The sequence below is a fragment of the Phascolarctos cinereus genome, unplaced genomic scaffold (assembly GCF_003287225.1).
Source record: "Phascolarctos cinereus isolate Bilbo 61053 unplaced genomic scaffold, phaCin_HiC Scaffold_9;HRSCAF=440, whole genome shotgun sequence".
Classification (NCBI taxonomy): domain Eukaryota; kingdom Metazoa; phylum Chordata; class Mammalia; order Diprotodontia; family Phascolarctidae; genus Phascolarctos; species Phascolarctos cinereus.
Window position 1 is genome coordinate 247,581,175 of NW_027556402.1, and position 13,502 is coordinate 247,594,676.

The 13,502-nt window shown below is 35.6% G+C and overlaps 1 protein-coding gene across 1 annotated transcript; it reads left to right on the top strand.

Moving 5' to 3' along the window:
* The first annotated feature begins 269 nt into the window (after window positions 1-269).
* Window positions 270-1,228, top strand: LOC110199602 (olfactory receptor 8K3-like). The gene has a single exon (XM_020974473.2). The coding sequence runs from the start codon at window positions 296-298 to the stop codon at window positions 1,226-1,228; it is 933 nt and encodes a 310-aa protein (XP_020830132.1). The 5' UTR covers window positions 270-295.
* The last annotated feature ends 12,274 nt before the right edge of the window (window positions 1,229-13,502 follow it).

A 13,502-nucleotide genomic window follows, 5' to 3' on the forward strand; every position in this document is an offset into this window, starting at 1 on the left:
ACTTCACTTGGAGATAAGTGATTTTATAATCCATTCCATATTTTGTAAATAAAACCACATTCACTTTTCACTTGATGACACAATGCTGATATGTTGATTTGATATGATATATAAGATATAATACAATGTCATATATTATCATCCCTAAATTGATGAAATTAAACTGCACTTAATTCTAAAGTTCCTGATAATTTTACCTAAAATATTTGTATTAAATAACTGCCTAATTATTGATGCAAACAGTGCTTAAAGGGGTTTTTATTTTATTCTCAGATTATTTTCCTTCGATAAAATAATGATCCAGTTGAATGAAACCTCAAGGAGCCAGGTAACTGAATTCATTCTCATGGGCATCACAGACCATCCTGAGCTGCAGTGTCCCCTCTTTGTTGTGTTTTTCCTCAACTACATGGCTACAGCTCTTGGAAATCTGGGCCTGATCATCCTGACCAGTGTGGATTCCCATCTCCAAACCCCTATGTACTTCTTTCTCAGGCATCTGGCATTTGTTGACCTTGGCTATTCCTCAGCTGTTGGGCCAAAAATGTTGGTTAGTTTCATAAAGGAGAAAAATGTGATTTATTATCATGAATGCGCAGTACAGCTATTTTTCTTTGGGATATTTATTGCCAGTGAACTTTTTATCTTGTCAGCCATGGCCTATGACCGCTATGTGGCTATCTGCAAGCCCCTCTACTATACGGTCATTATGTCAGACAGGGTATGTTGGATCTTGGTGGCTATCTCTTACCTCTACTGCATCATGGTATGTCTAGTGATCACAACTGAGACTTTTAAATCATCTTTCTGTGACTCAAATATAATAAGACACTTCTACTGTGACAGTCTCCCTCTATTGTCCATTGCATGCTCAGACACAAGTGAGGCTGAACTGATCATCATGACCTTTTCTGCATTTAATTTGGTTTCTTCCCTCTTGATTATCCTTATTTCCTACATATTCATTCTTGTGACCATCCTTAGGATGAACTCTTCTGAGGGCAGGCACAAAGCCTTCTCCACCTGTGGCTCTCACCTCACAGGGGTGGTTATCTTCTATGGGACACTTCTCTTCACGTACCTGCAGCCTCAGTCTAGCCACTCCTTTGACACAGACAAGATGGCCTCTGTCTTTTACACTCTGATCATCCCCATGCTCAACCCTTTGATCTACAGCTTGAGGAACAAGGAGGTGAAAGGTGTCTTGAAAAAACTCTTTAAAAAATGATGTAAATTTTCTCTGAAATGAACAATGCAGTTTCTTTTTTCCCCCTATTGCATTATTTTATGCAAATAAATTTCTGATAGGTTTCTTTGACAAGTACTCTCTGATATTTCTCTTAATATGAAGTCAAAGGATGATATTTGTTTGTTATGTATTTTTTTTTAGTCAAACATTAGTAAATCCTTGCTTAGGGGATCATTTAATTGAAAAGAAGTATTAGAGGATTTAGTACAAAATATCTCTGTAAAATAAATCTGCTTTGTTATATACTATGCCACTAGGGGATCATAACTTTGGTTGGTGATTTCTTCTGCGGGGGAAAAAAAAAGAATAGTACCTGACATTTGTAGATAAAGTTCATAAATATTGCTTTATTGAAGATTCATAATAATTTTATGATGAAAGTGTAATAGGTAGTTTAACCCCATTTTACAAATGAAGAAACTAAGCCTCCACAAATGTTAAATAAATTGTTGAAATCATCAAGTGGATAAACATTGTGCACAAGGTTGAAACCAAGTATCCCCGATTATAAATTCAGCATTCTATATTTTATCTCCTATAATAAGCTGTGTTAACTCACGGAGGTGTAATGTCTCATTGTAAACACAACAATTATCACAATTGCACACCATTTATCATCATCCAGGCTCCCACTGTTCTTCCTCCCCTTCCTCTTTATGATTTTCATCATCATCATTATCATCATCATCATAAAATACGCATTTTCCTAACAAACACTCTTATGTTCACTGGATCAGGCACTGTGGTACACGCACAGCAATATCGAGCTCAGTGTTGGACCACATTTAAAATATTTGTGAAAGTCATAGTGAAAATGAACAGGAAGTGGCTAGCTGCTGGTAAGCACTAGGATCTAGAATTAGTCAAAGACAAAGGAAAAGTATACCTGCATTTGGAAGTCTATATTAAGTCAACAATTGATCAATAAATATTTAATGAGCACCTATTATGTGCCAAGCACTCTGATAAATGCTGGATATAAAAAAAAGGAAAAAAATATCTCTACATACAAAGAGGTGACATCTAATAGAGGAGACAACATGGAAAAAAATATACATAAAACAAGTTATATATAAAATAAATGGGAAATAGTTACCAGAGTTAGAGTTCTTGAATTAAGAGGGATTAAGGAAAGCCTCCTATAGAAGGTAGACTGTTCTTTGAAATTTAAAGAAACTGGGGAAGTCGTATGCAGAACAGAGAAGAAGGATGTTCCAGGAAAGGGGGAATTGGTGAGAGAATGACCAGAGCTGAGACTTGGAGTGTCTTGTTTGTGAATCAGCTAATTGGTCAGTGTCATTGGTTAAAGAGTGGGAAGAAACATAGTTTAAAAAGACTGGACAAGAAGGACAGGGTTAGGCTATGAAGGACTTCAGAGTTTCTATATTCAAAGTGTACTGTTTCATTCATTGCCCTTTCATTCCTAAACATAGATATCAAACATCTGAGATGGAGAGAGGTTATTGTTTCTCTAAAGATATTACATGTTCCTTGAATGGGGATTCAACAAAGAAGGGCACCTTGGACACATGCAATGAATGTGTGGGGATGGTGATGGCATTACTAAACTGATTACCTAATGACATTATTAGACTGATTACTGATCACTTCAAAAAGGTTGCATTAGGTACTAATGCAGCTCTTCCACATGAACAGTGCACACATTCTAAAAAAGTTATGGTAACAGTTAAAGTAAATAATTTAAAAATTGGAAAAATAAGTAATTGTGATTACTGTTAGAAGGGGCTGAATGGACTGCATATCTTTGTTTGTTTGTTTTCCTTAAGAGGAATGATAAGCATTTATGTATTGGTGAGTATTAATTCACTGGTCAAACCTACAATGAGGGAAAATGTTGTTAAATAGAGATCTCTATAGAATTGAAGGCAGTACTTGGCTAGCAGTTAGATCACTATCAAATCTCAATGTTCCTTAATACCATAAGTCAGAACATAGAATTATTTTACTATCATGCATTCTCTAATCAGGCCCCAGGGAAATAATGTTCAATACATACAGGCACATTGTCAGGAAAGGGATTTTATGTTTAACATAACAGAAGGACTTATAACTCTTCATTTTAAACATGAATTTTAGTTTAAGAATTAGAATCAAGAAGAAACAAGCAAAAGCCATAAACTTGTGTTTAATTTTTGTCCTTTGGGGAAAACAAGAATATCAATACATAAAGTAAAACTAATGTCTTTTGGGAGCTTCCATCCACGACTTCTGTTTGTTCATTTCCCTCTCTTATTTTTTTTTTCACATCTAAATAATCTTTCCTGTCTCCTTCTTCATGATCTCTTCCAATTCACTATTATCTAAGGGCCACTTATTAAGCAGCTGCTATGCTGTAGACTGGACTTGGTCCTGGAAATTAGAACATAATAGCAAAACTGTCCCTGCACTTAAGAAACTGGAATTCTACTCAGAGTAAACAATACATGCATAATGCAAGAGGAAACAATATCCTTAAGTCACAAAAGGCAAATTATAGATCTCACACCAGGCACATATTAACCAAGAATATTGATGGGATGGGTGAGTCCAGATGAGGGCAGTATTATATTTTCTTGAGTTTCTTTAAATACAAGGATTTGTGATAAGTGGGAAAACTACTTGCCAGAGAACCTATCAAATCCTATTAGTTTATTTTATTGTCTGAGTCAGGCATCATCTCTTGCCCTATCAAAATTTAGGACCACTGGTTTTGGTCTCTAGTTTTAGAGTGTATAGAATACTGGTCCTGGAGTCAAGAAGACTCATCTTCCTGAGTTCAAACTGGCCTCAGACACTAGCTGTGTGACACTGGGCAATTCACTTAACCCTATTGGCATCAGTTTACTTATCTGTAAAGTGAGCTGCAGGAGGAAATGGTAAACTATTTCAATGTCAAAACAAAACAAAATAAAAACAAGTGGTGTCATGAAGAATCATATGTGGCTTAAAATGGCTGAACTCCTCTTACTTTCATATGTCTTTGCGATGTTAGACTGGATCTATCTCTACCGTTTCTCACTCTACTAAAGCAGGCTTCTATTCACTAAGCTATACTGATTCACCACAAAATTAGAACTGCTGGAAAATGGTGTGGACTGCCTCTAGAGTTATGTGTTCAGTTTTTTAACACTGTTGTGTTCCATGTTTCAAAGTCCTACAATAGCACCTATAAAATATTGACATTTAAAAGACTGCTTCTTGTGATTGTTCACACATATTCAACATTTTGTGACCCTATTTTGTGTTTTATTGGCAGAGATACCAGAGTAGTTTGTTGTTTTCTTCTCCAGTTCTTTCTCCACATGAGGAAACTAAGATGAATAGAGTTAATGACTTGCCCAGGGTCTTAAATCTGGTAAGTGGCTGAGGCCAGATTTGAACTACAGGCCAAACCTTCTATCCATTGCACCACCTAGTTACCAAGAAAATATGGCATTTTTCACACAAATACAGGTTCAAACAGTTGTAAAAATACTAATGGCTCAGATCTTAGTTGAAATATTGTAAGAAAAATCATAATTATATATAATATTATACATAGATTATAATTTATATAATTATGTATAAATATAATCATAATTATATTTACAAATTCAGTTCCATACCAAACTTCCAAATAAGCATTTTATATAGTAAGGAAAAAATAATTATAATATTTTCTAGGACAAATGGGAAAATATGTCAATGGAATCAATAAAAAAAAAGTGAAGACTGGTAGCCTAGAAGTATATGATTTCACACTATTTTTAAAAGCAGTAATCATTGAAACAATCTAGTACAAGCTGAGAAATAAAATGCTGGATCAGTGACACAGGTTAGGTACACAATGCAGAGTACTAAATGACCCTAGTAATCTAGTGTTTGATACACACTAATTTCCAAGGTTTGGGGCAACAACTCACCATTTCCAAAAAATTGCTAAGAAAACTTGAAAGCATTTTGGTAGAAAGCAGGCATAGACCAATGTCTCATAACACATACAAATAAGAAGTCAAAATGTGAACTTATGCTTCCAAGAGCCAAGATGGCAGAGTAAGAAGTAAGTCACTCTTATGCTCCCATATTAAGCTCTGAAAGTCAGAAATTATTGCCCCAGGAAAAACCCTGGAACAGCTGAACCAGAAGAAAGATGGGGTGCAGCAATCCAGTAGCCCAGGTAGCTTGAGGGATTAAAGAGAAAGGCCCTTCTTGCCCTGGGGGAAGGTGAGCAGTACAGAATGTGTGGTGTCATAGCAAGCTAGCAGAAAGCCTCACCTCAGCATACCAGGAGGAGATTCTGAAACCCAGGTGGTGGAGCAGGAAAACACCAACACCTAGGCCCCCAAGTGCCTCAGTGAGGGCAAGGGAAACCAGTTTGGAAAACCACCAGGTGCCCCAGCATTCTACAGCAACTGGGTCTCCCAGTGCCTCAGCAAAACTAAGGGAAGCAGTGCTCCGAGAGGCCCCAGGCAGGTAAACATCCTGCAAAATCCATCTGAAAGGAGCTAAAGAAAGTGAAAGGAAGGAAAGGCCCATGTAAGCAAGAAATTTCCAGGGCCACACTACCTAATCCTACCCCCAGAGTTCCAGTGTTGTTGATTCCAGCCCAAGACCAGGTAAGCTGTCAGAAACCTGTAGCCTCCAACTGCCAACACTGGAGGCTCCAGCACACAAAGCCAGTGACCAAGCCCTAGGCTTCCAACACAAGAAGCTTGGGTTAGTGCCCTCTGCTCCCCAGCAGGAGAGCTCAGTCTCTTTAAAGGCCAGGAAATAAGCAAGCACCATGAGCAAAAAGAAATGTAACATAGATTCATGTTACGAGATAAGGGAAGATCAAGGCAGAAATTTGGAAGAGGACAACATTGTCAACAAACAAAATCTGGAACCGCAAAAGGGAATATGAACTGGCCTGAAGCCCAAAAAAGCCCTCTTAGAAGAGCTCAAGAAGGATTTTAAAAGTCAAATGAGAGAAGTAGAAGGGAAAATGGGAAAAGAAATGAGAGGTGTGCAAGAGAGTCAATAGCTTAGAAAAGGAAGGACAAAAATTAACTGTAGAAAACAAATCCTTAAAAAATTCAATTGGCCAACTAGAAAAAAAAAGTACACTGAAGAAAACAAGTTCCTAAAAAAATACAATTGGCCAAATGAGGAAGGAGGTACAAAATCTAACATAAGAAAACAATTTGTTAAAAATTAAAATTGGGCAAGCAGAAGCTAATGACTCTATGAGAGAGCAAGAATCAGTCAAACAGAAACAAAAGAATGAAAAAATAGAGGAAAGTGTAAAATACCTCATTGGTAAAACAAATGACCTGGAAAATCAATCCAGGAGAGACAATTTAAAAATTATCACTCTGCCTGAAAATCAGGATGAAAAAAAGAGCCTGGACAGTATCTTTCAGGAAATCATAAAGGAAAACTGCCCTGTGGTCCTAGAACCAGAGGGCAAAATAACCATAGAAAGAATCCACCGACCACCTCCTGAAAAAGATCTCAAATTAAAAATGCCAAGGAATATGGTAGCCAAATTCCAAAACTACCAGGTCAAATGGAAAATACTGTAAGCAACCAGAAAGAAACAATTTAAACATATTGCAGCCACAGTCAGGATTATTCAGGACCTTGCAGTTTCTACATTAAAAGACTGTAGAGCATGGAATATGATATTCCATAAAGCAAAGGGACTTGGGTTACAATCAAGGATGAACTACCCAGTAAAAATGAACGTATTATTTCAGAGGAGGAGATGGATATTCAATGAAATAGGGGACTTCCAAACCTTCCTGATAAAAAGATAAGAGCTCAGGGGCAGCTAGGTGGTGCCTTAAATAGATCTTTGGAGTCAGGAGGACCTGAGTTCAAATCCAGCTTAGACACTTAACACTTAGTAGCTGTGTGACCCTGGGCAAGTCACTTAACCCCAATCATCTCACCAAAAAGCAAAAAAAAAAAAAAAAAGACCAGAGCTCAACAGCAAATTTGATCTTCAAATACGAGACTCAAGAGAGACATGAAAAGGTAAACGGGACAGAAAGATACATGTTATTAATTAGGGCAAACTGTTTATATCCCTACAGGGGAAGATGACACTTGCAACTCTTGAGAACTGTATTGTTATTACACCATGTTAAAGGAGTACACGTAAAGGTGGTGGTTATAAGTTGACTTTGATGAAATGATTTAAAAAAATCTAATCAAGTTGATTAAATGGATCCAAGTAGGTGGGTTAGGTTAATCTCATCTAAGAAAATGTACTGAGAGAAAAGGACAGGAGGAGGCAGACAAGGATATATTTCATCAGAGGAAAAGACACAAAAACCTATTACAGCAGAGAGAAAGAAGGGAGGGAGATGAGCACTGTTTGAATCTTGCTCTCATTAGATTTGGCAGCAAGAAGGGAATAACATAATCAGTTAGGTATAGAAATCTAACTTGCCCAAAGGCAGTAGAAGGGAAAAGGGGAAAGAAAAGGGAGGGGAGATAAAAGGGAGGGAAGAAGCAGTAAGGGTAGAGAAGAAGTAAAAGGAAGGATCTTATCATTGAATGGGGATAGAAAGGAATATATTTATATACAATTTTTTTTAAAGTGATGACAGGCAGCCTGACAAAACCAGATTTCAAATTATCCTATCAAGCAGCAATCATCAAGATTTCTGGCATTGGCTAAGAAATTGATTCATGAATCAAAAGAATAGATTAGCTACAAAACTGATGGCAGCAAATTATCATAGTAATCCACTGTTTGTAAGACTCAAGAGCCAATCTTTTGGGTACTCATCATTTGATAAAAATTTCTAGAAACCAAAAAAGCAGTTTGGCAGAAATTGAGAATAGACCATTTATTTCACACTATGAGCCAAGATAAGACAACAATGGATAAGTGATTTAGACAAAAAATAGTGATATTTTTTAGTGAATTAGGAGAGCATGGAAAATATATACATGTCAGTTCTAGCAATAGGGGAATATTTATGACCAAACAAAAGTAAAGAGGATCTTGAGAAACAAAATGGATAATTTTGATATATAAATTTTTTTTAAAAATCATAAATTTAACTAATGCAGGCAAAATTAGAAGGAAAACCAGAAACTGGGAAAACTTACAGCAAAGTTCTCTGATTAAGGCCTCAATTCTCAAATACAGAAAGAACTAAGTGGAACATTTTTTTAATAGAATTATATTTAGTTTCACTTTCTTTTTCTGAAAAGTGCCTATTCATGTCCTTTGACTATTTATTGATTGAAAAATGACTCATTCTTACAGAATTGACTCAGTTAATGAAAAATAAATTTAATGTGGTATAATCAAAACTATCATTTTTAACCTCCTGTAATAATCTTTACCTCACCTTTGTTTGTAATTCTTTTCATACACATGAATATGACAAGTAAAATACTCCATTACACACTTATTTGCTTATGATATCACCCTTATGTCACATCAGGTGCCCACTTTGACCTTAATCTAGTACACAGTATGAGATGTTGGTCTATAACTAGTCTCTGCTAAACTACTTTCCGATTTCCCAAGCAGTTTTTGTCAAATAGTGTCTAGGGTTTCCTTTTTCTTTTTTTTTTTTCTCTTTCTGGTTTAGGTATCAGTCCCTTATTTTGTCATAAAATTATTTTGGTAGGATTCCATTTCTTCCCCTCTTTTCTCAAATATTTTATATAGTATTAGAATTAGCCATTCTTTAAATATTTAGCAGAATTCATTTGTGATTTCACCTGATCCTGATGATTTTTTTCTTCAGAAGCTCATTGATGGCTTTTTCAATTTCTTTTTTTTTAATCCCTAAGATAAAGTTATTTAAGTGTTATATTTCCTTTTGTGGTAACAAATACTTGTTAATTGATTGATTTCCTGTAGTTTTTCAGCAGACAGTTCACTCTCATGTTGGATCTCAAGTGCTTCCTTCCCATTTTTCAGCTGCTCAGCAATTTTGTCTACAAGACAGACTATTTAAAAATGTGTCAACTATAATAACATTGGAAACATATGTGGGAGCCATAGTCTGGAGTGTTTGAAAGGCCTCAATGTGTTTAGCTAATCTGAAGCTAAGATGTCAGGAAAATAAAACCTAACCCTAATCTCTAATTTAAAACCTTACAAATATAATAGGATTTTCTAGAAGTTTTACTCTATTGATATATTCTTGGAAAATCCAGGGCTTCTTCTATTCCATGATAAGACAACAGTGGAAGGATTGAATGGAACTCCAAAGACATTGTTGCTTTAAAATAAATGAAAGCCTCTGAATCTTTTGAATATGGCAGTTATTAGTATCTCATTTTTCAGATAAGGAAACTGATGGTCATAGAACATAAGTTCTGCATTTATGACCTCACCTAAAAAGTAGACAGAGATATAACTAGAATCCAAATTATTTTACCACCAATCTGATGTTCTTCTACTATAACATGTTTCTATTAAATTATCTGTTTCATAATCTGGGAGAAGAAGAAACTTTTCAGGAAGTAATCTTCAACATCTCCACTAATTTCCTAAAAGATCTACTTACTCATTTGTTTACAATCTTTAAGTGCTTCTTTGTCCCAGAAGGTGAATAAGTTGCATCCCTCTAGGACTATTCCCCACTGAGACACCGAATAACTAGTGGAAAATACATATAAGTGATTTAAATACATGATATTCATAATCTGCTTAATTTGCAATCTCTGTTCTTCTATTCCACAGGGAGGGTATACAATTTCAAAACTAGATCTGATATGAGGAGAATTACAGTAGCTTCCTAATTCTGAGCTTGAGTACATTCTTTCTCATTGTCACCCACTATCGCTTTTGCATGACAAACTACAAGGATGAAAACTCTAATCTAAATCTGTTTTTCTTATGGACGTTAGTCCTTTATGACTATGTCACCTGCATTTAGATGAAGATAATTATTTCACTTTAATCAGGTTTATTTTCATGTATTCATTCATTGAATAAATACTTAGGGAAGTGTTAATGTCAACAATTTTGAAATGCCTGTTATGTGCCAGGCGCTGAACCTCTATTAGATACTTTGCAAGATGCAAAAATGAAGAAGTTGTGGTCCCTGTCTTTGCCCTCCATTTGAAGATCACAGATTTATGCCTGAATAACTACATGCCTTTCCTTTTTTTTCTTTTGACAAAGTTACTACCAAGTCAGAAGAATTCTGTAGACTAGAATCATAGAAACAGAAGCATTAACTATTAGTTTAACCTCCTCATCTTAAATCTGAAGAATAACAGACCAGGGAGTCGTGAGATTTTCTCCAAAGTTACATAGTTAGTAGAACCTGTGAGATGAGTATTGCAGTAAGTATTCTCTAAGGTCACTAAGCAGCACAGGAGAGTATGCTGTACTTGGAGTCAGTTAATCAGTAAGAATTTATTAAGCATTTACTAGGTGGTAGAACATAGATGAATGGACTGTCGTCCTGGGTCTCATATTGTCCACTTGTTTATCTTGAAATAATCAGCATTTTTTGACTCATTTTCATCAGCCATAAAATGAAGATGATAATACTTGAAACACATACTTCATGGGATTGCTTTAAGTTATAAAGTTGTAAACCTGAAGTGCTACACAATGTAGAAACATGTAAGTTGTTATCATGTTCTACTATTTCTACTAGGTCTCATATTTTACATCACAAAAAGGCACAGAGTCAAGATAGAAAAAGACCTTGCTATTGTTGGACACTTTAATAAACTAGATCTGGAATATTACGTTCACTTCCTGATGTCACATTTTAAAGATTTCGACAAGCCACAGCGAATCCAAAGGAATGCCGCAAGAATGGTGAGATTAGAGAACAGACCATGAGAATATTTTTTGAAGGTAATAGAAATGTTTAGTCTGGAAAAAAAAATAAATTTTAGGGAGGGTAGAATAACTATCCTTCTGGATGTATCTGCATATGAAAGTGGGAATACATTTTCCCCCATTTGACCTCAGAGGTTGAGACTAAAGACAATGATGAAACTTGTAAACAAGTCAATTTGTCTGTAAAAGACATTTTCCTAATAATCAGAGGAGTGAAAAACAAGCAATGTGTTGCTCAAGAGGAGGTTGGACTCCTCTTTATTGGTTGTCCTCAAATGTAACATGGATAACTACTTGTTATTTATGTTTTATGGATTCGTGTCCAGGTAAGGGTCGGATCTGATGCCCTCTGATGTCCTCCAGCTCTTACACTCTGTGAGGTACTAAGATTCTCTTCTAGATTTATCAGTCTTTAAGTTTTGTGTCAGAAAATAATTTATCTTGAAATTAAGTTTAACCATTTGTTGGGGTTGTACCTCTAGAACTGGATTAGACCATAGAGAAGCTATTCAATCAACATCCCTGTTTTGTGGGGAGGAAAAAAAAAAACAAAGAAAAGAAAAGAAAATGAGGAAAGTTGGTGACTTCACAGTCATACAGGTAGTAAGTAGCACAGTCAGAATTCAATCCCATGACTCTGACTGTTTTCTCTAGGGTAAGTACTGGTCATAACAGCCACTATGGCTATTAGAAAATATTAAAAACTGCGTATATTTTTACAGGTTATAAGTGACTTTTAGTGGTAGTAGAGTCCGAAGTTATCCATCCAGAATCTTTTTCTTTATGAACTAATGGTTCTTCTTGAAGTAACTTAAATGACAACCTTTTTTTTCTTCTCTTCTTTTTAACTAACTTTTTTCTTTTATTTTTTTATTAATTTATTTTGATTTATCAACAATCAAATCCAAATGCTTTTGAGTTTAAAATTTTCTGCCCCTTCCTCCCCACCACAATCTGAAGATGGTGCACAATCTGATATGTTATACATGTACATTCATACTAGTGATGTTGTAAGAATTAGAACCAATAGGAGGAACCACCAGAAAGAGGAAACAAACTCAACAGAAGAGAAAAAAAAATAGCCAATATGGTATGCTTCGATCTGCATTTAAATTCCATAGTTCTTTCTTTGGATGTGGATAGCATTTTCTATCGTGAAGCCTTTAGAGAGGTCTTGGATCCTTGAATTGCTGAGAAAAGCTAAGTCTATCTATATTAATCATCACTTAATGTGGCTATTACTGTACAACATTTTCCTGGTTCTGCTTATTTCACTCAGCATCAGTCCATGCAAGTCTTTCCATGTTTTTTGAAGTTAGCCTGTTCTTCATTTCTTATAGCACAATAGTATTCCATTACATTCATATACCACAACTTGCTCAGCCATTCCCCAATTGATGGGCATCCTCTCAATTTCCAATACTTTGCCACCACAAAAAGAGCTGCTATGAATATTTTTGTACATGTGGGTCCCCTTTCCCATCTGTATGATCTCTTTGGGATATAACCCTAGAAGTGCTATTGCTAGGTCAAAGGGTATGCACATTTTTATAGCCCTTTGGGCATAGTTCCAAATTACTTTCCAAAATGGTTGGATCATTTCACAACTCCACCAACAATGCATTAATGATCCAATTTTCCCACTTCTCCAACATTTTTCATTTTCTTTTTTTGTCATCTTGGCCAATCTGATAGGTGTGATGTGGTACCTCAGAGTTGTTTCTATTTGTATTTCTTTAATCAATAGTGACTCAGAGCATTTTTTCATATGACCAAAGACACCTTCAATTTCTTCATCTGAGAACTGCCTATTCTTATCCTTTGACCATTTATGAATTGGAGAATGACTGGTACTCTTACAAATTTGACTTAATTCTCTACATATTCTAGAAATGAGGCCCTTATCAGAAACAATGGTTGTAAAAATTCTTTCCCAATTTTCTACCTTCCTTCTGATCTCAGTTTCATTGGCTTTGTTCATGCAAAAACTTTTCAATTTAATGTTATCAGTGTTATCTATTTTGCTTTTCTTAATATTCTCTGTCTCCTGTTTGGTCATGAATTCTTTTGTTCTCCACAAATCTGATAGGTAAACTATTCCTTGCTGTCCCAGTCTTTATATCTAAATCATGAAGCCATTTTGACTTTATTTTGGAATATGGTGTGGGATATTGATCAATTCCTAGTTTCTGCCATACTGTTTTCCAGTTTTCCAAGCAGTTTTTTTTTTCAAAAAGTGGGTTCTTATCCCAGAAAAGTGGGGTCTTTGGGTTTATCAAATAATAGATTACTACAGTCATTGACTACTATGTCTTGCATACTTAACCTGTTCCACTGATCCACCACTCTATTTCTTAGCCAGTACTAAGCAGTTTTGATCACTGCTGCTTTACAATAGAATTTAAGATCTGGAATGGATAGGCCACCTTCCCCTGCATTTCTTTTCATTAGCTCCCT